The 19,127-nt window shown below is 57.9% G+C and overlaps 1 protein-coding gene across 2 annotated transcripts; it reads right to left on the bottom strand.

Annotated features, from left to right (window-relative positions):
* Positions 1 to 306: 306 nt before the first annotated feature.
* SRF (serum response factor) lies at positions 307 to 16,644 on the bottom strand. 2 transcript variants are annotated; one of them, XM_075496693.1, is made up of 8 exons: positions 14,696 to 16,644; positions 12,954 to 13,220; positions 7,253 to 7,514; positions 6,730 to 6,909; positions 4,945 to 5,064; positions 4,009 to 4,200; positions 3,395 to 3,471; positions 307 to 3,125 (listed from the first exon to the last, which is right to left on the bottom strand). In XM_075496693.1, the coding sequence occupies exons 1-8, from the start codon at positions 15,335 to 15,337 to the stop codon at positions 3,030 to 3,032; spliced, it is 1,836 nt and encodes a 611-aa protein (XP_075352808.1). In that variant the 5' UTR covers positions 15,338 to 16,644; the 3' UTR covers positions 307 to 3,029. The 2 variants fall into 2 exon arrangements, with proteins under 2 accessions (XP_075352808.1, XP_075352809.1); XM_075496694.1 differs by lacking the exon at positions 6,730 to 6,909 and having other exon boundaries at positions 14,696 to 16,640.
* Between the last annotated feature and the right edge of the window lie 2,483 nt (positions 16,645 to 19,127).

Genomic DNA, 19,127 nt, shown 5'->3' with positions numbered 1-19,127 from the left:
CCCCATTCCCGAGCTTTCAGAAAGGCTCACAGCCCTCACAGCCCTGCTGTCCACCACAGGCACCCTCTGGCCCACCCACTGGCTCTGGGACTCCCAGAGCAGAAGTCGAGCAGATCAGGTCTCACCTGTGCAGGCAGCAGTGGGGATGGGGACTTTTGCAAAGAGCCCCTCTTTGCCACATCATGCCCAGACAGCCCCCCACCCTCTGCAGTACACAAACAGGTGCAGGAATCTGCCTCTGATCCCCATTCATTGGCCCTAAGGTGTGTGTCGTCCCCTCCCCCAAAGCATGGCCAAGATCCCAAATCTGTGCACAAAATGATAACATTTATTGAAAGAGTAATTTTTTTTAATACAAAAGAAAGCTCTGTACATAGTACTGTGATTACTTCCACATCCATCCAGAAACACAACCCTGGAAACTGGAGGGAAAAAAAAAAAATAATCCCACACACACTTATGCGTACACACACGCACACACGCACACACCACCCTCAAACCAGTAAAATGAACTAAAAATGTCACCACACAATAAATGCCATTTCATCCCTGATACACAAGTGTTCTTACAAGTCTGCACTTAAATAAAATACACCATTAGCGTTTAACCAGCAGTTGCCTTTGGGGAGCCAGGGAGGGGATGCAGTCAGACACCCTGTAGCAGCAGGGGCACTCCTGCCATCCTGGCCCAACAGCTCTGCTCCACAGTGCTAGCACAAGCAAAGCGGAGCAAAGCCAAGCCACCGTGATGTGCTGGGGCAAAGGACAATGCAAACCCCAACCCCATCCTTCTCCCTGGATGAACTCCTAGGTACCCAGCCTTGTTTTGGAAGCATCACTGAGCAGCTTTCATACACCTAGCAATGGGGCATGGCACAGCACTCCCACATGCTCCAAGCTGCGGGCTACGCATGACTCTTAGAGCAAGGATACTAAGGGGAGGCAGCACGCAATGTCACTCTCACCAGATGGGCCACCCCACTCCCCGTGAGCCCTTCCCAGGCTGCATAACAGACCGAGGGCTGAAAGACTGTTCCAGGAGCTCTTTGCACAGGGGGCTTGGAACAAACCTGTCCACATCTGTGCACTAAGGAACAGCTATCGAGGGGTAACTACAGCCCAGGCCATCAGCTAGGAGTTCAGGAGATGCTACCTGCACAGTGAGCAGGGAGAGCAGGGATCAGCCACTGCTGGCCACTCACCACCCAGGGAGGAGCGGGGATGCTCATATCCCTTAGGCACTCACAGGTAGCACTGCTCCACACCAATAGCAATGACAGAACAGCCACAAGTCCCAGGACCAGAGGTGAACAGGGTGGCCATCAGAAAACCTGGCCCATCCCTGGCTCCCAGGCACATTGCAAGCCCTTTGCTCCTGAGGGATGGGTTTCCCACTTCTAGAGACCAGCCACTGCTTCACTTGCTTTCTGCCTGTTAAGCCCAAAATGATGGGTATGGAGTCCTCAGTATAGGTAAGTGGGAAACAAGCATCCCACTCGGTTCAGCTTGATCCCTGGCACATGCTGGTGGGTGGAGAGCGCAGCTTAAACGCTAATGCTGAGGGAACATGTCCAAGGTTACAATATAAACTCAAAAGCAAGGCCCCTTTCCTGCCTTGATGCCCACCCACCCCCTGGTACAAACCCCATGAAAACTGTACAGGAGCCAAACTTTTATTCCTTAATTACATAAATACTGAGTTTAACACTTAGAAAAATAAAGTAATTTTCTTTTTTTTTTTTTCTTTTTTCTCCAAGGCTTCTTTTGTCTTTAACTTAAAAAAAAAAAAAAGTTACAGTAGCTGCTTCTTCCCCTAAGGATTCAGCAGCTTCTCTCACTTGTTCACTCCCCCTCCAGGGACAGGGCTAGGTAGCAGAGCCATTCACAGCAACTCCCAGGCAGGACCAAGCATGCTCCAGCCCTTCTCCCCCAGCCTTGCTGAGCCTGCACAGGCATCGCAGCTGCTCCTCCACGGTCCAGGATGGCCCACAGGTCACCCTGGTGCTCAGAGAAGAGCCTGCCACCTGCCCAGCAGCTCAGTGCCCCGTGGGCTCTTCCCTTTGACACTTGAGTTGTTTCTCCACCTTGCATCAGACACAGAAATTTAGAAAGCGCTGGCTGGAGCTGCAGGGGAATGTGGGAAAGACCCAGCCACATTCCCCTGGGCATACGGAGTCCGCAAGCAGTGCGAGGGCTGAGAGGAGAGCGTGGGGCTGGGCCAGTCACAGAGCCCCCCAGGAGCTCTCCGGGGCATCGTTGTGCTCCTGGGCATCCACCAACCACCTCAGCTGTGCGAGGGCAGCCACGGGGGCAGAGCCAGGCAGGCTGCAAATCTGCCAGGCAGCCCAGCAAGGAGGCACTGAGGGCAGAGGGCTCACTGTAGTGCATACGAGGAGGACGGGGCCACGTGCCGCAGGCTGTGCCCTGCCCTCCAGAGGGAGGGCGCACAGGCCCAACCAGAGATGCACATGCAAGCTGGCCGCTCTCCCCGGCCCAGAGCCCAGGGTGAGTTGCTGCAGCCGGGACCTGTCACCCCCACAAAGGCACATTGCTGAGGCCAGCTGCCCAGCTCTGCAGACGCTCAGGACGGCTCTGGGTCTGAGCTGAGCCCCACGCAGAGCAAACACTCATGGGCAAGGTGACTCGGAGCACCCAGAAGGAGCCAGAGCCTCCAGCTGGGAATAGCCCGCGGTATTTATTTACAGCGCAGAGCAATCCTCCCCACAAGAGACAAGTTTCTTTGGCTGGCGTGAGACAAGCACAGCTATCGCAGCATCCAAATGCCCCCAAGCCCTGCATGGCCCCAGCACAGCTCCACCCCAGGTGGGTCCTGCAGCCCCATGCACGTGCCTGTGTGTGTGTGTGTGGGTGTGGGTGGGTGGATGCGTGTGTGTGTGCATGTGTGGATGAAGGAAATGTGAAAAGGCAACAATAAATAACTGGTGCAGTCTGTACGAGAAGGAATCGCCGTCAGCCCCAGCACTGGCATGACAAGCCACGGACAGCACAAGGCTGGCAGCAGAGGCCTCTCAGTCACTCTTGGCGCTGTGTGAGGTGTCCAAGTTGACCACCTGCAGCTCCGTCAGGCTGCTGCCACTGCTGCTCTGCTGCCCGATGACAGCCATCTAGAGAGAAAAAGGAGGAGGAAGCACTGGGGGACAGCACGCCCTGAGACCATGTGTGCCAGCAGCCAGGGTGGCACTGTCCTTTCTGGGCACCTGTCCAAGGAGGGCAAGACTTCCTCACCCAAGAGTGGGTGGCACTGACAGCTTTCCCAGACTTGAGGACTGGCCCTGTCCAAGGGCCTGCGTCTGCCCAGACCCACAAAGGATGTGCAGCCAGGGGCAGAGCAAGGACACCCCCTAAACACCTGCGAGTACCACTCTGCGCCTACCTGGTGAAGCTGGACAGCTGAGACTGGGATCTGAACAGTGCCTGATGGGGCTGTCAGGAACACTTGGGGGACGCCACCTGCCACAAGAGAGAGCGCACAAATGACACCATCCCTTAAACAGTGCTCCCCCATGGGTCCTTTCTCTGAGCTCCACGGAGCTTCACAAGGATGAAGGTGCCTGTTGACATGCATGGAGGCATCCGAGGAGAAAGCCACATGCGCTAGTTTTCCAAATGCTGGGAGAAGCATTTGGAAATAGGCACAAGCCCTCAATCCAAGTCTTGCCTGCACGGCTTCATGCTGCTTTGCCCCCTCAGGCAACCACACATCCTCTCCAGAGTCTCTTAGCTCCCTCTACTGCCTGCCCTATATGCCACCCGTCCCAGCAACCCTCACCCTTTTTCCCCAGCAAACGGCTCAAGCAACCCTTTGCATAGGAGAATGGGATCTAAAAGCGTGTATCAACCATCACCCTTGCCAGGCCTTTGCACAGCTGCTAGGACTGCTTAGAAGAAAATTCTTTGAAATTAATATACAGCATAAATACATGTGAGATGGGAAAAATCAGGGTGTCAGAGCACTTAAGGGAGCACTGACCCAGACAGCTCTCTTACCCTGATCCTGGACCTGGCCATGGGACACCTGCATCGCTGAAGGCGCCTGTGAGAAAGCGTTGAGGACTGCAAGTCCACCGTCTGCAAGGCCAGATGTGGGCGCATACATCACCGCATGTGGGCTGGGGTACATCATGTGGCCACCCACAGTGGTTGGCACAGACGACGTCATGATGGTCGCTGGGAGGGTCACTGGCACCAGAACAGACTACATGTGAGCCACACGAAAGGTGTCTGCTACACTCACACACCTGCTCAGCACCCCTCCCTCAGCCACCCTTTGCATGCTGTCCTGAAGCAGCATGTGCACGGAGATACCCATCTTGTTCTCCCAAGCTCTGGAGGAAAAGCCCCAGGGAACAGGCAGGAGAGCTCAAACCTCTCCTTTCGTGAGTGAGTATAAGAGGGCAGAAAAGCATGGTAGTGAAATAACCCAGGACTGAATTCAACTTGAGATACAAGTTTCCTGATGAAGCTTTAATAAAGCTGTTGAACTGGATTCAGCCTGCATTCAGGTACCTGGACTCAGATTTTGCTGACAACAGGTGTCTTCTGCATATACAGTAAAAACGTCAAGTAGATGTGAGCCAATGCCTTGTGCTAGGGGCAGTGCTGGCTCACTAAGAAACTATCTGAGGACTGGGCAACCTGTTTCCCAGCTCCATGCTGCAAGTAAGAGCAGATGATGTATCCAGAGAGGCTCTGAAATCCCTTGTAAGGTGCCCTATGCACAGCAGCGTCTACCTAGATACGGTATAGCACAGGGGATGGCAACAGGGATAAATACACCTGGGAAACTGTCAGAAAGGCTGGGATAGAGCTGGTCTGAAGGAGGGACCCTGGGCAGGGAGCAGGTATGAAGTTTATCGGTGTGGGTTGTTAGCAGCAGTGGTTAGGAAGGAAGACAGAACATGGTTACCATGACATCCCAATTACCTGTTCCGCTGGAAGAGGTCTGGGTAAGGTCAGTGCTGCTGTCACTAGAGGGAGACGTTTGCTGCGGTGCCTGGTGCACCTGGATCGCCTGGACTGGGACCTGCTGAGCCATGGTACCACCTGGGGAGAGAGAGGAGCCCATGAGCCTGTGGCTCAGCAGGGATACAGGTACTCTGGGCCATGTGAAAGCCCCCCAGTCCTTCTCTGGCCACATGCAGCTCCACAGTATGGCTCTGCACTGCGCTGGGGAAGGCTAGCCAAAAGCATGGCAGAAACCAGGCCTTGCCCCAAAGAGCAGGGCAAAACCTCCTCTTTCCTGGCACACAGGGGCCAAGGAGGGGTTAGCTGGCCTACAGGGCTCCAGAGAGAAAAGGAAAGGCCACAGCAGCTTTTATCCAGCTCCCAGGCATGGTTCAGGAACGTCTGGGGCCCTCCTCACCATTCCTGGCTCCACCAAGACACAGCACAGAAGATGTTGGGAGGAGAGGGCCCAACACGTGACCCCAGCACTGCCCATACTCAGCCAGCCCTGCAAGGATCATCTCACTGCACAGAGCAGCACTGCAAAAGCCCAAATGCTCAGGCCAGCTGGGGCCCGCTGTCTTCACACTCTGGAGCCCAGCTCCATCCTTGACAGGGCACTCAGGGAACAGCTCTCACACCCAGCTTGTGATCTCAAGGACATCACAGTGCCCTACACAGGGATTAGAGACCACTGGGCCACAAGGTGTGCATCCCAGAGCTGCAGGGGCACGGCCACACAGCCTCCAGCCCAGTCCACTCGCTGCAAAGCTCTTCAGCTCCAAAGACGGAGCTCGGCACAGAAAGCCCCCCTCAGGCTCAGGTCCTGTCTCCAGAGGGAAGAGCAAGGGATGCCAGAGAGCAGGAATCACTGGCCACCTCGCTCAGACTGTGCATCTCCCCATGCACCACACCACAGAGACACACGTCCATTATTCTCTTAGCTCCTCCAGATCACAAGGGAAATCCCAGTCCTCTTGCATGGGATCACGCTGTCTGCCAGGGCCCACAGGAGCCATACAGGCTCCAAGAAAGCATGCAGGCTATCAGACTCATCAACTTGGGCACAAACAGGCAGGACACAAGAAATACCATCTCACTCTCAGTGCTGGTCCTCAGACGATGGCTGCCCCCACAAAGGAGAGCCTAGCCATGCTCTGAAACTCCAGCCAGGAGCATGTCCAGCCCCAGTATAACACCTGGAGCGCCTTGACTCAGCACAAGAAATTCCTACAAAGAACAATGCACACAAGGCAGCACAGCAGCACCGCTCCCTCCTCTGCTCTGGGTCTCTTCTAATCTATCCTCTGCACTGTGGTTCAGTGACTGACTGCAGATCCAAATACAAAAGCAAGGGCAGCTGCTCAGAGCCAAATGCCAACACTCAAAAAACATCCATTGGACATCTGAGCCCCTGTGGTCCTCCTCCATCAGTCTTCCTAGCAGCACACTTCAGCCTCAGCACAGCTGCACCAGGGACCTGTCTCCCCTGCGTTTACTAGCCCCAGGGCAAACCCTGGGGCAGGAGACTGACAACCCCCTACTTCCCTTGGTCTGTACCCCCCAGGATGCTGTTCCTGCCTACGCCAAGCATTCTCTGCCCTGTCTTCCCATCTCTCCCCCACAGCCACAACCAGGGTGCCCTGTGCTCTGGCCTCTGTGCTCCCACCTCAGTTGGAGGTCAGCTCTCTGGCCAGGACCAGGACCCCCACAGACACCTCCATCCCCCCACCTCAAGCAAGCGGAGGAGAAGCGAGTGCTGACCTGTCAGCGACACGATCTGCCCTCCAGCTCTGGCAGGGAAGCGGAAGACTGTCTGTTGTGCCTGCTGCAGCTGTCCAGCCGTACCCGTGATGACCTGGCCCTGCTGGCTGGAAAGAGCCAGGGAGTGCGGCTGTAACTGAGTGAGAGGAATGGTAGGGGTCCCCGGAGAAAGGGAAGCACCTGCCGAAAGGAGGGAGAAAGAAAGGCTTTGTCACCACCAGCTCTTTTCACTCCCTCCAGGCTTCTCGGTGCTGCCCTGGGGTCCCAGCTCAGCTCCGTGCCACCACGCCCTTCCCAGCAGCAGGGCCAGCTAGCAGCACTCTAAGGAAACAGTCACTACATGACCCTTCTCCAGCCACTAGCCTGGCTGGGCTCAAGCAAGGAATCCCAGCCAGGTTCGCCCTACAGCAGCAACCACTCTGCTTCCTCCTGCCACTAGGTCTCCTCTCCTCTGGAGAGGGCAGCAACACAGTCCAGGTGCACAGACAGATAGATGCAGTCCTCAGCCCCTAAAGGCACTAACCTGACATAAGGGTGAAGCCGGTGGGTATCGGCATGAGGCCCCCAGATGTCACTGCACTGGCTCCAGTAGTCTTCAGCACTGTCCCGTTGGCACTGGTGACGGCATTGGGGCTGATGCTGGCAGACACTGGCGCCAGGTAATTAGTGATGGGGAATGACGGGCCACTGCTGACCTGCATGGAGGTCGAGGTGGTGGGGGCTGTCTGGATGGTGGACGTTGTCCCCGGCAGGTTGGTGACAGTGAACGCTGGTTTCAGTGCGTCCTGGGGAAGGAGAGATTGTGACAGCTCAGACCAGCCCTTGGATCTGGTCAACATCTGCCCTACAGGCCAACATCAACCTACGGGCCAAAACAGGCTCTGTAGGTTGCATCCCCGTGCTAAACCATACCCCCATAGCCTGCTGCCAGCACACGGAGCAGAGCCAGGGTAGCAGAGAGGAGTTGCTTGTACAAATATGAGGAGAGACGGAGAGAGCTCAGCGCAAACCTTGGATACAAGCCCAGGGCCACACAGGTCCCCTGAGAGACTTCCCTGCAAGACACCAGGGGAATAAGCAACCCTTCACCTCCCCAGGAGTCCCCATAGCCTGTAAGAAGAGAACAGCGTCTTTTTGGCATACAACAGGCAAAAGCAGTCCTTGCAGGGACAGACATAAAGGCAAACACACTGTCTCCTGTCAGGAACACACACCACTTCCGTTATGGCAGGAAACACATGGCCAAGAACAAGCCGAGAACTGGCTCTTAAAGGCAGCTGTACACTGAAAGCAGCAAGCAAGAGGTGAGTAAGGCCAAACCCGGACACCAGGGAGGCCCAAACCCAGCCCTGACAGCTGCTTTGGCAGGCCCTGGGGAATGCCTCCACAAATCTCCTGGAGCAAAGGGGAGAACCTGGCCAGGGGAAGCACCCATTTGCCAGTCCACTAGCAGAAGATGGGCACGAAGCAAATGCTTCCAAGGGACCCCGCACATTAGCTACAGCCAGCACACACCACGGCCCTGCAAGGAGCATCAGAGCTCTATGCCTCTCGGAGGACAGCGTTGCCAGGGAAGCTGAGCACCAGGAGGAAAAAGGCCCTGCGCTGGGCCAATGCTAGCCTGAGAGGCTGGCCTCCTGGGTCTGGGAACAAGGGAGGAACATGTATGCCAGGCTGCAGGGCACGTAACACCCCAGTTTCCACATCCACAAAGCATGTGGCTGGACATGGTTTGGATCTGCAGGAACCAAGCAAGCCCAGCGTGATCCCTGCTGCCCCTGGCAGTCACACTTCAACTAACATGCCTCCTTCGTCCAAATCCCCTTTTGGATACCCAGGGTCTCCATGGCCCCTCTCCTGCCCTGCTCAGCTGGCCAAGAGCAGACTGCAAATACACTGCTCCACAGGAGACCATGCCACAGACCACAAGGGACCTGCTGTCCCCGTGCCCTGCCACAGCTGCCGGCATGCCTGGGAAGAGTTAAGGCTGCCACACTCCCACCCCTCCCGCTGCAGGCTGGTGGGCCCAGCTCTCCCACGTGCTAAACCTTGTTCCCAGCTTGTCAAGCTGCCAGGAATGAGGAATTCACAGCTCAACGAACAGCTAAAAAAGGGAAGGCAGCCCATTTTGGACAGGGGGAGCCAATCCCGGGCACTCAGCCGTGCCCCAGGGCCTGGGGAGGGAGGAGAGCAACGCCCCTCCGCCTTGGCACCGCAGCCCCTGAAGTCCGAATTAGAAGAGGCACGTGATAACAGAGTGGAGCCCAGCAGAGGCACTTTCCATTAGCTCAACCACAAACTCCTGCCAACCCACATGGGACACGGAGGCTGTGGGCACCCTCCCCGTGTGGGTGACAGGGCAGAGCTCCCCCCAGCCCACTAGGCCATGGGAGCCATAGCAGAGCAGGGCGGGTCCTGTTGCCAGCTGGAAAAGCCGGGCTCCCTCATCCCCAGGCATGGCCCTGAAGTTGTACACCCCTGAGATGTAGTCCCCAAGCAGCCAGGGCACTTAGCATCTCCCCACACTCCATACTCTCAGGGCTGGAGGAGGCATCCCAAAAGATTCACAGCACCCTACTCAGGGGGATTCCCAGGACTCCCTGGAAGCATGAGGGCAAACCTCAGTATGATCAGAACAGCAAAGGTGCTTGGGAGGGATGCTGTGCCAGCAGGCTTGAACCATGCACGCTCCATCTCTGCCCTCCCTACTCTGCCACATGTGAGACTGAGATTGCTCCCATCTTTGCTGTGTTTCTCTTGGGCTGCAGCAATAGCTCCCAGTACAGAAAGAAATCTGGGAGAGGCCTTGGGGTTGGACACCCATTGCCTTCTCCCCATGCCTGTCCAGGATGCCTCAGAGCCCCTGGGCACCTTGGCTCCCCCCAGCACCCTGCAAAGCCCAGACTACATACACAAGGCCGGCCTTCAGTAGGAGACAAGTCATGGGTCACCTTCAGCAGAGATTACCCAAGGAGCCATGGACAAGCCCTGAGGCAGCACAGCAGCCCTGAAGGCCCCTTCCCTTCCTGATCCAGCTGCACATCCATTCCCCACCATAGCTCACTGCAAACTTCAGTTTGCAGAGCAGTGCCTGGGGAATCAACACGCAGCAGAGAGGTGCAGCATAGCAGCAGGAGATGTCTGCACAGACCCACACCACTGTGCATGCTTGATAAATGCTATACAGCATGACTGGACGACAGGGCAAGGCCCAGGCTATCTGATGCCCATCCTGGACCACAGTAGGGTCTTGGGGACAGAAACAATCCCACTCCACATCTTCTGGGGGCTGCCTGGGACAATGCTGTTCAGTACAGCCCAGACCTTCCAGCCAGCATTACTACATGGATGTTGCAGGACAACTGGCCTTGGAGGTACATAAGAAATCTGGTCTCCAACACCTGGTTTGTATTCCATATGGGGCAGGAAGTCCCACCTTTCCCCCACCCCAAAAAGCCATGGCCAGATCAGGGCTACTCCCATGCTCTCATCCCAAACTAGAGCCCCTGAGCTCCCTCCAAAATCCCATCTCCCACATAACCACACCCAGGGGATTACATGAGGGCACTGTGTCCTTTGGGGCCCGCAAAAGATCAGACAGGTCAGTGCATGACAGTATAATTGTGAGGATATAGCTGTTGTCTTGGAAGTACAGCATGCCCCAGTCCCAGCTGCAGTCCGAGCTCAGCTCCATGGCGGGGAGTTTGAGTTTGGCACAGCAGGAGGATCTCATAGCTGCTGCTGGCTGTAGCGCAAAGGAATACCAGCGGGCTGCTGACTGCAGGTAACAGCCTGGCTGCGTTGCTCCCCCTCTGCTGCAGCAGCTGAACACAAGCAGGTTTTGTCCATACAGAGGTCCAGGAAGCAGAGTTCACAGAAAGGCCAGGGAGCAACTGCCCAACCCTCTCAGAGCATCCTATGTGGCTGGACCTGACAGTCCAGGCACTTAATTTCCTGCCACCTCCTCCAGTGAGGCACCCATAAGCCAGCCCTGTATACCACCCACCCCTCAGCAAGGATGCCAGCCACCTAGCATGGCCCACCCACAGGCTCCCTTCATCCTCAGAGGGCTTCTTGGTTTATCTGAATTGGGTTGATCTCAGCCAGAGCACCAAACCAGGCTTCCAGCCGTGCAGAAGGCACAGCAGGACTGGGGAGGGTCAGGGTGGGACTGTCCCCAGCCCCAGGGCTTGCCATGACAAGAACCCTCAGCAAGCCAGGGGTGCATTTAGCCAGAACATCAAGCAGAAGACAGGGCCACAGGGCTTCTGCAGCCCCACACCAAATGCTGGCTGTGGCCACAAGGCACCCCACACTAAGCATTATCACTCATGAGTACTGGGATGGAGCTTGCAGGGCACTAAGTGGGGGTTGCATCAGAAAGCAGGCAGAGAGAAGTTGTGTTAAGAAGATCTCCTCTGCAGAGTAACTGCACCCCAAGAGCACACTTCCTTTGGGGCCACTTAGCAGTATTTTCAGGGAAAATATTAAGGGACATGATGTGGACAAGCCCCATGCCAGGGACAGGTCAGCTGCCATGCACGGTGCTTCCTGCACCTCCAAATTACTCCAGGCACAGGTCATTTGTCTTACTACAAAATGCCCACAGGACTTGCCCACAGGACTTGCCTCTCCTTCCAGGAGAAGCCCAAGAGACACAAGTCCTTACAAACACAGGCTGCACAAGGGAGAAATTGCTGGCAACAATGGACTCCTTTGCCTACTGGAAAGTGCTGGCACAGCTCACACTAGGAATCAGAGGCACCCAGGGGAGTCATGCCAGACTGGGACAGCCAGGACTGTTGTTGGGCTCCCATCAGTGGGAAACCTTCCCAGGGACTCTTCTGGGCTCCAGCACAGAGCTCTCCAGCCAGCAACACCCTGGCCCACCACAGATCCTCTGCCTGCAGGAATCTCTGGGACTGTTGATATTTCTCAGGGCCCAGCAGCGATAAGCTTTTGCTTGGTGCAGCACTGCACACACGTGGGGAAGAGGGCATGGAGGAATCGTGGCTGCCAGGTACCCAGCAGCACTGTGACCAGAGCTGCTGGGCTGCCACAGGATACAAACACACAGCTGAACACCCCTGCAGCCCCAGACAACATGCTGGGCACGTCTCAGGGCTGCACTCGCTGCCTTTGGGATTACAGCGCAGAGCTCAAACACCCTTCCTCAGGTTCTGTCTGCTTAATGTTTAGTGACTACTAATAGCAAGGATGCTGCTATGGCTTGTGTACAGTTGGCTGGAGGGCTCCTAGACCAAGGCCACAGTTCATCTGGAAGCAGCTAGCCCAGTACCCATGCCACTAACACAGGTACCACAGAGCTGCAGCAACTCACAGCACCCAACAGCACTCTACGCAGGCCCGGGAAGCTGTGGCACAACCCCCAGTTCAGCATGTTGTCTCAGCCTTGCACCACAAACTCCCCTGCCTCCCATCTCCAAGCGCCTGTAGACCCAAGCACCAGCCTGCAAAGGAAGCAGCAGGGATGCGGGAGCCAGCTTTCTCGCGACGGCTCCGAGGAACAGCACCAGGCGATGCAGGGACAAGACAGGGCCCTTCCAGCACAAAAAGGCCATTGCCTGACTCTGCACCCACAGGCAGGCAGGCCCTCTGCAACACCCTGGGCAAGAAGCCACAAGGAACACAGGCAGGCAAGGGCCGGCGCCTGCAGGGACACCAGGCAGGGAGCAGAAACGGTCCATCCAGCCAAATGTTTCCATTCCCCATGTCCTCCCTGCCCCCTTCCAAAACAGCACCAAAGCAAGAGACAGCTGCAGCTTATAAGGAATGTGAGGGGCCCTGCCAGGGACTCTGGCGAGGGAAACCAGGCCTTATAAGGCCATGGAGGCAGAATCAAATTTTTATCAATGAGTGCAAGAGCATGGAGACGCCCGGGGAGAGATAACAGCGCCGAGAGCTGGCCAGGGGGGTGGGCTGGGCCAGTGGAGAGCCCCGCTGCAAAGGCCAGGGCCAGGACACCTGCCACCCACTTCCCTCCCTCTCCAAATCACCACTACCGCCAGCCAAGTGAAGGAGCCAGCCCTGAGAGGCCATGGCACGAGCTCGCTGGAGTTGCAGCAAAAGGGGGATCCGTCCTCAGCTTCCCAAGCTGCTGTTCAAGGAGGGCTGGGGATGATCAGGGCTCCCAGCACAGCTCCACGGGCACAGCCCGTGCCTCCCAGGGTGCCCAGGCGTGCAGCTGAGCACAGGAACGTTACCTTGGTCTCCCCACTGCTGTCCGACTCGGACACCTGGTAGGTGAGGTCCGTCTCCTCAAAGCCCGTGGCGCTCATGCGCTGGTCAGTGGTTGGGTCCGAGCGCGGGGGCGAGTCTGGGGAGTTGAGGCACGTTTGGATCAACGCCTTCCCCGTCTCACTGGTGATCATGGGCTGCAGCTTCCGTGTGGCAAACGTGTACACGTGACCCGTCTCACTAGCCACCAGCAGTAGAACTTGAGTGCCGGTCAGCGTGGAAAGCTCGTAGGCCTGCCAGCAGCACAAGGGAAGAACAAGGAGTCACAGATGGCAGGGACACACACAGCGCAGGACAAGAGTCCCTAGCATGTCCCTGTGCTCCCAGCATGGCCCTCCTTTTGCTCACACCAGCTCCAGCTCCCTGTCACACCAGAGGAGCTGCAGCCTCTAAAACCAACTCAAGATTGGTTCTCTACAGGTTGAAATGCCCCATGCTGTGTTCCCATCGCCTTTAGCATGTCCGTAGGGGATGTGCAGGCCAAGAGGCCACAAGAAAAAAGAATGCAGGAGAGCAGCCTGAGGACATGGGGACACTGGGCTGTCCCCATTCTGGAAGTCCCACCCGCTTCTCCAGACACATCTGGATGCCTCTCTCCCCTGTCACCTCTGCCGAGCCATGTGAGAGAATGCTACTCAGCCCACGTATCTCTGCCACCTCTTTCCCCTCACCAACACCCCTGTCGGGCCGGGACCCAGATTCCCCTCTCAGTCTTCACAGTCCGGAGCACAGCTGCACCCAAACACCCCTGCAGTGAGGCTACCATCCCCCAGGACTGGCCTGGGGGCTAGGAAGAACACTCTTCACGTGCCATCCTGGCACACTCAGTGGTCTCACACAAGCTACCGCAGACAGGATGGCTTCATTCTGCATCCCGCGCAGCCAGGATGTGTCCAGTGGTACCCCACAACCATTCCCACCGCCCCAGGGTGCATGAAGCCCAGCTCAGCTGGGATGCAGCACTGCCCAGCTGTTCAGAGGATGCTATGAGCACCAACAGGGATGCAGAAGAGCTAGCAGCATCCAACCACACACCAACTCCCCCAAGTTTCTAATCTGTCTTTGCACAACGGCTCCTGCCACCAGGAACCGCGGAGAGCACTCCGGACCGACCGAGACGTGGCGCTGGCCCCTTCCGCGGCCGAAGGAGCCAGCCTTGTTGGGCCCTTGGCGGGACAGGGCAGCCCAGCTGTGCCACAGGACTGGCGCAGCACCCAGCAACGACTCACAGAGAGCGGCCCCGAGGGCTGCCGGGGCGCCGGTCAGCGCCGGCCCAGGGCCGGAGACTGCACGCGGACGGGCCGCCGCGGGTGCAACAGCCGGCTGGGGCCCGCCGGGCGCACCCGGCATCCCCCGGTCCCGGCCTGCGTGACCGTGACCGCCCTTCCCGCTCCCGGGGCCCTGCCCGGAGCCCCGCGGACGCCAGGGACCGGCCGCAGGCGACAACCCGCCCCCCCGGAGGCTCCCGCGCAGCCCCCCGGAAGGAGCTGGTGCCGGGCCGCGCCCCCCCCGCGGGACCGGGAAGCCGCCGCCGTTTCCGGGCACAGCCCCGCCGGCCGGCTCCCCGCTCGGCCCGGGCGCGCACCGCCCAGGGGCCAAGGCTCCTGCCGGGCCGCCGGCCACGGACAAGTGGGTGCCAGCCGGCACCCCCGGCCACCCCCCCCGCGGCCGCTCGCCCCCCGCGCCGGCCGGAGCCCCGGGGCCGCACCTTCTTCATGATGCCGGTCTTCCTCTTGCTGAAGGTGGTGTAGCGCCGAAGCTTGTTGTCGATGAACTCCATCTTGATCTTCACCCGGCCCCGCGTCTTCTTCCCGGGCTTGGCGCCGCTCACGGCCCCGCCACCCCCGCCGACGCCGCCGCTGTAGGCGGCCGCCGCCGCTCCCGCCGCGGGCCCCGCCGCCGCCGCCTCGGCCAGGCCACGCTTCACGCCGCGCCGCTCGCCGCCCAGCTCCTCCTCCTCGGCCGACTCCGAGTCGCCCTCGCTGCCGCTGTACAGCGCCTCCCGCTCCAGGCGGCCCCCGGGCGGCCCCGCCGCCGCCCCGCCGCCGTTCGCCCCACGCGGCGCCGGCACCGGCGACCGACCCAGCCCCGAGCCACGGGCCAGCGCGGCGGCGGCGCCGTTCCCGGCCCCGGCCTGGCTCGGCAACATCGCGGCGGCGAGCGCGGGTCGGGTCGGGTCAGGCCGGCCCCGCCATGGCCCCGCCACCCGCTCCGCGCTCACGGCCCCGCTCCGCCGCCGCCCCCGCCGCGCCGCGCCGCCCCCATATAAAGCGATACAATGTTGCCTTTTATGGCGAAGGCGCTCCTTATATGGGGCGAGCCGGCGCCCCGCCGGGAGGCGCCGCTCCATTGGCTGGCGGCCGCCAAGCTCCGGCGCCCATTGGCCGGCGGCTGGCGTTTGATTTGCATACGTTCCGAGTGCGCTCGCGTCACTCCCAGATTGAAACACGCAGGGAGGCTCTTAAAGAGACAGCGCGCCGAGCTGCACGGACGGGGCGGGCCGGCCGGTCGGCGACGAGCACCGAGGACGTTACGCTGCTGCGGGCGGCGCGGCCCGGCCGTCCTGCGGCAGGGCGAAGGAGACCGGGCTGAGACACCGGCTCTTCCAGCCCTCGCTCCCCCGTTCCTGCTGCCAGCTCCAGGCACTCGTGTCCTCCTATAGGAGACACACCACGTGGCTGAGACTCCCTGCCTTGCCCTCAGCCCCTGCCTCGACATCCTCAGGATGCTGTCGGGAGGAGCTGCGCACCACCACCCCCCGGCTGCCTCTTAGTGATGCCACCGGGTGTTGCTCCAGGCAACCCTCCACCTCCACTGTTCCCACACCCTGCAGGGGACAAAGCGCTGCCCGCTTGTCTCTGGTGGCTGCAGGGTCTGCCTAGGGTCAGGAGGAGGGGCTGCAGAGGCACCGAGAGGGTCTGGGGGCTACATGGGTGCTCAAGGGTCTGCAGGGCACAGGACGGGGCAGATATGACCAAAACGCACATTGCCTAAGCACAAGTTGACCACTGGTCAGAAGAAAAAGGTTTTCTGTTTAACAGGATGGGCCACAGCTACCTTCAAGTCCACAGGAGGAGAGAATGCAGTCCTCTACCACAGCCATCTGTGGGTAGGACAGATTGCCTGTACTCCTGTCCCCGGGAAGATGGCTGGTCTGGCCCCAGTACACAGACAGGGGACCATGTGCCACCCCGACTCTGCAGCTCACAGGGTTCCTAGCAGGTAGCACAGGCCACGCCCTCTGCTCAGGTGTGAACCAGGACCTCCACAGGAGAGGGACAGGCCACGCAGGCAGGACAACTTCAGTGCAAGGCAGGCTGCACGTGGGTCAGCAAGGGTGCAGGAGGGACCACAGAGCCTCAGAGCTCGAAGCTGTGAGGGCAGACAGAGCCACATCCTTGGCTGAGAAAAGGGCTCTCCCACACCCTGTCCTACAAACAGGAACTGCGACCCAGGGCAAGACCTCACCTCTGCCAGCACCAGCCCTGCCACAGACCCATTTTGCCTCCTAGGCACCCCATGGAGGGTTCTGCAGCTTGCACAAGCCCTTTCTGTGTCTGCCTCATCACTCAGAGGATGCGCACACTTGCCACCAGCCTTCACAGCTGTCTCTCACTCTCTAGGGTCAACCTCCTACAGAGCAAGGGAGTAACTGCAAAACCAAACACCCCCCTCACTGCTGCCGCCACCACCTCCCCCTCCTCCCCGCCAGCCATGCTCCTCCAGTGAGCACACATGCCATTTATAGCTCCCAGCAGGGCTGCTGGGACTCACATGCCTCCCATCACATGCCCTGGCCACCCTCCCTTCAAGCTGAGCACAAACTACACCTGGCACAGGTGAGACAGAGGCCTCGCTGTGTCATGCCACACTGAGGAAGGGTCAGTGAGACCCTCTGCACGGCTGGAGGCACCAGCCAGGCTGAGAGCAACTGGCACATAGATCTGACAGCCAGAGACAGGCCGGTCCGCCTGCTCAGCACAAGCGTGCAACCACTGCAGGTACCAGGACTGGGGTTCCTCTTGCCCATCGGGCTGCTACACGCTCCCTCCTTCCCCTCCCCCTGGGCTTTTTGATTGCAGGGCCATGTGGAGGCCTTTTGCTCCCCAGGCTGCAGGAGAGTCTGCACACACAAGAGGCGAGAGCTGGCTCATCCCTTCTGCTGCCATCTTCTCCCTCCATTGCCTCATCTTGGGGATGCTTTCCGAGATGCTTGTCCCACTTGTGCTCTGAATGGACCAGAGCATCAGTCTGCCTCTGAGCTTCCTGGGATGCTAATCTCTTGCCAAGGCAGACACACCGTAGAGCCAAGCCCTGTCCCAGGCCACCATCACCCACAGGACACAAGTTTCCAGTAACACTGGACCTCCCTAACCAAACCAGCACCCAGCGGCAGTTGAAAGCAGCTTAAACCAGGTTGTTGGCCGCTTGACAGTCCCATTTCATCCTCAGGGTTGTTCTCATTTACAACCCAGTCATAAAATTCACATTTCTAACCTTTGTCTTACACAGCTGTGGGCACAGCACTTGGCACCATGCCATAAAAGCCTCTCGCCCAAATACCAAGGATCCCTCCAGGCAAGCTACTGCCTGTGCCAGCTCCACTACAGCATGGGCCCTGCTCCCAGCTGCCCCCAGCATCACCCCAACCCTCCATGTCCCTTTGCATTCCTCCTCTAGGCCATTGCAACAAGCCCTTTCCTCATCCTTTTCCAGCTCTTCATCAATATTTCAACTGTGGAGCTATTAAACACCCTCTGCACTCAACGCTGGGGTTGTGATGATTTCCATCCTGTTACCGATATTCTTACCATTGATACTTTAGCTGCTTTTTTGACTGCTGCTGAGTGCAGGTAGATGCTCTTTTTTAAAGTCAGATATCTTCTATGAGCAGTAACAACTCAATTGGAGGTACTGCTGCATATGTAAAATGAGGTTAGGGCCTTTCTTAATGTGCTTTTTTTTTGGTCAGCAGAGGGGTGCTTCTGCCCTTCATACATGGTATCAGGGAACAGCATGAGTGGGGCTGCTCCATGAGGGGTGACTAGCCAGTGTCTAAGGGTGACCCCATGCCCCCACTAATAGGTATAGTCCCACCTGAGCAGAGGCAGGCGTTGGTAACAGGGTCCATCCACAGAGCAAGCCATGAACCAAGTCCAGTATCCACCCGGGTCAGGGGATAGGGCCAAAATCAGGACTCCGTAATAAGGCTACAACATATGCCTAGAAGACAGGGCTAGAAGCAAGGCCAAAACAGGAACACCTACAAGATTGGTCAAAACAAAACTGAAGGCCCAGGCTTGAGCTTAAATGCAGCTCAAGAGGGTGGGAGGTCCCAGGTGAGGCTGCTTAGGACAATTAAGGCCCATTAATTCCCCATAGGTGCCTGACACAGCTGCATAAGAGCCATGGGGCAGCAGCTGAAATCAGAGCAAACCAAAAAGTGCTTCTTCAAGGTGCATAGTGGATCTGTGCATTCATTGCCCCGGGGTGCTCAAAGCATGCATAGTTGTAAGGGGAATTTGGATAACTTTCTGGCAAGAAAAAACATCAAGGACTGCTGGAAATGCCTGGTTTCAGGTCCTTATGCTTTAGGGAGTTGTTAGCTGGGACAGTGCATACCTGCTTGCTATCCTCTTACACTGTTCAGTAACTGTTCAATTTTGGCCACAGCTGGTGGCCCACTAGGTGGTCCTTTGCTCTCATGGAGCCGTGCTGTTCTTTCTGGCCCTGGATACCACAGGTTGTCTTCCTTTCCCAAGTGTTTTTTTTAAGATGTTCCTTCAGTTTGGGGTGAGGCAACTTGATCCCACCTCCGTCAACTGCCCAAGTCCTCTCAATTTCCTGCAGGGGCTCTGATTTCCTGCTCTTCTCCAGTGCATTTAGCTAGGACTGTATTTGCTCAGCTCGCTGTTTCCAATTAGTTTGGCCAACATCTGTCTCATCCCCAAGGATACAGAACTTTTTCATGACATCACTCCCAAAAATACACAATCCCAACCCCCATCTTTCTGCACCCTTTGGGTCTGGACTTTGTCCTAGCTTTGGTGCCTTTCCATTTGAATGCTTCCCCGTAGTCACCAGGTCTTGCTTGCATGATAAACAGGCACTCAAGTCCCCAGGATGTGTTGGGATAAAGC

This window comes from Mycteria americana, chromosome 3 (genome assembly GCF_035582795.1).
Source record: "Mycteria americana isolate JAX WOST 10 ecotype Jacksonville Zoo and Gardens chromosome 3, USCA_MyAme_1.0, whole genome shotgun sequence".
In the NCBI taxonomy this organism is placed as follows: Eukaryota; Metazoa; Chordata; class Aves; order Ciconiiformes; family Ciconiidae; genus Mycteria; species Mycteria americana.
The sequence above is the reverse complement of the archived record's forward strand: the minus strand, read 5'-3'. Positions and strand labels throughout refer to the sequence as shown.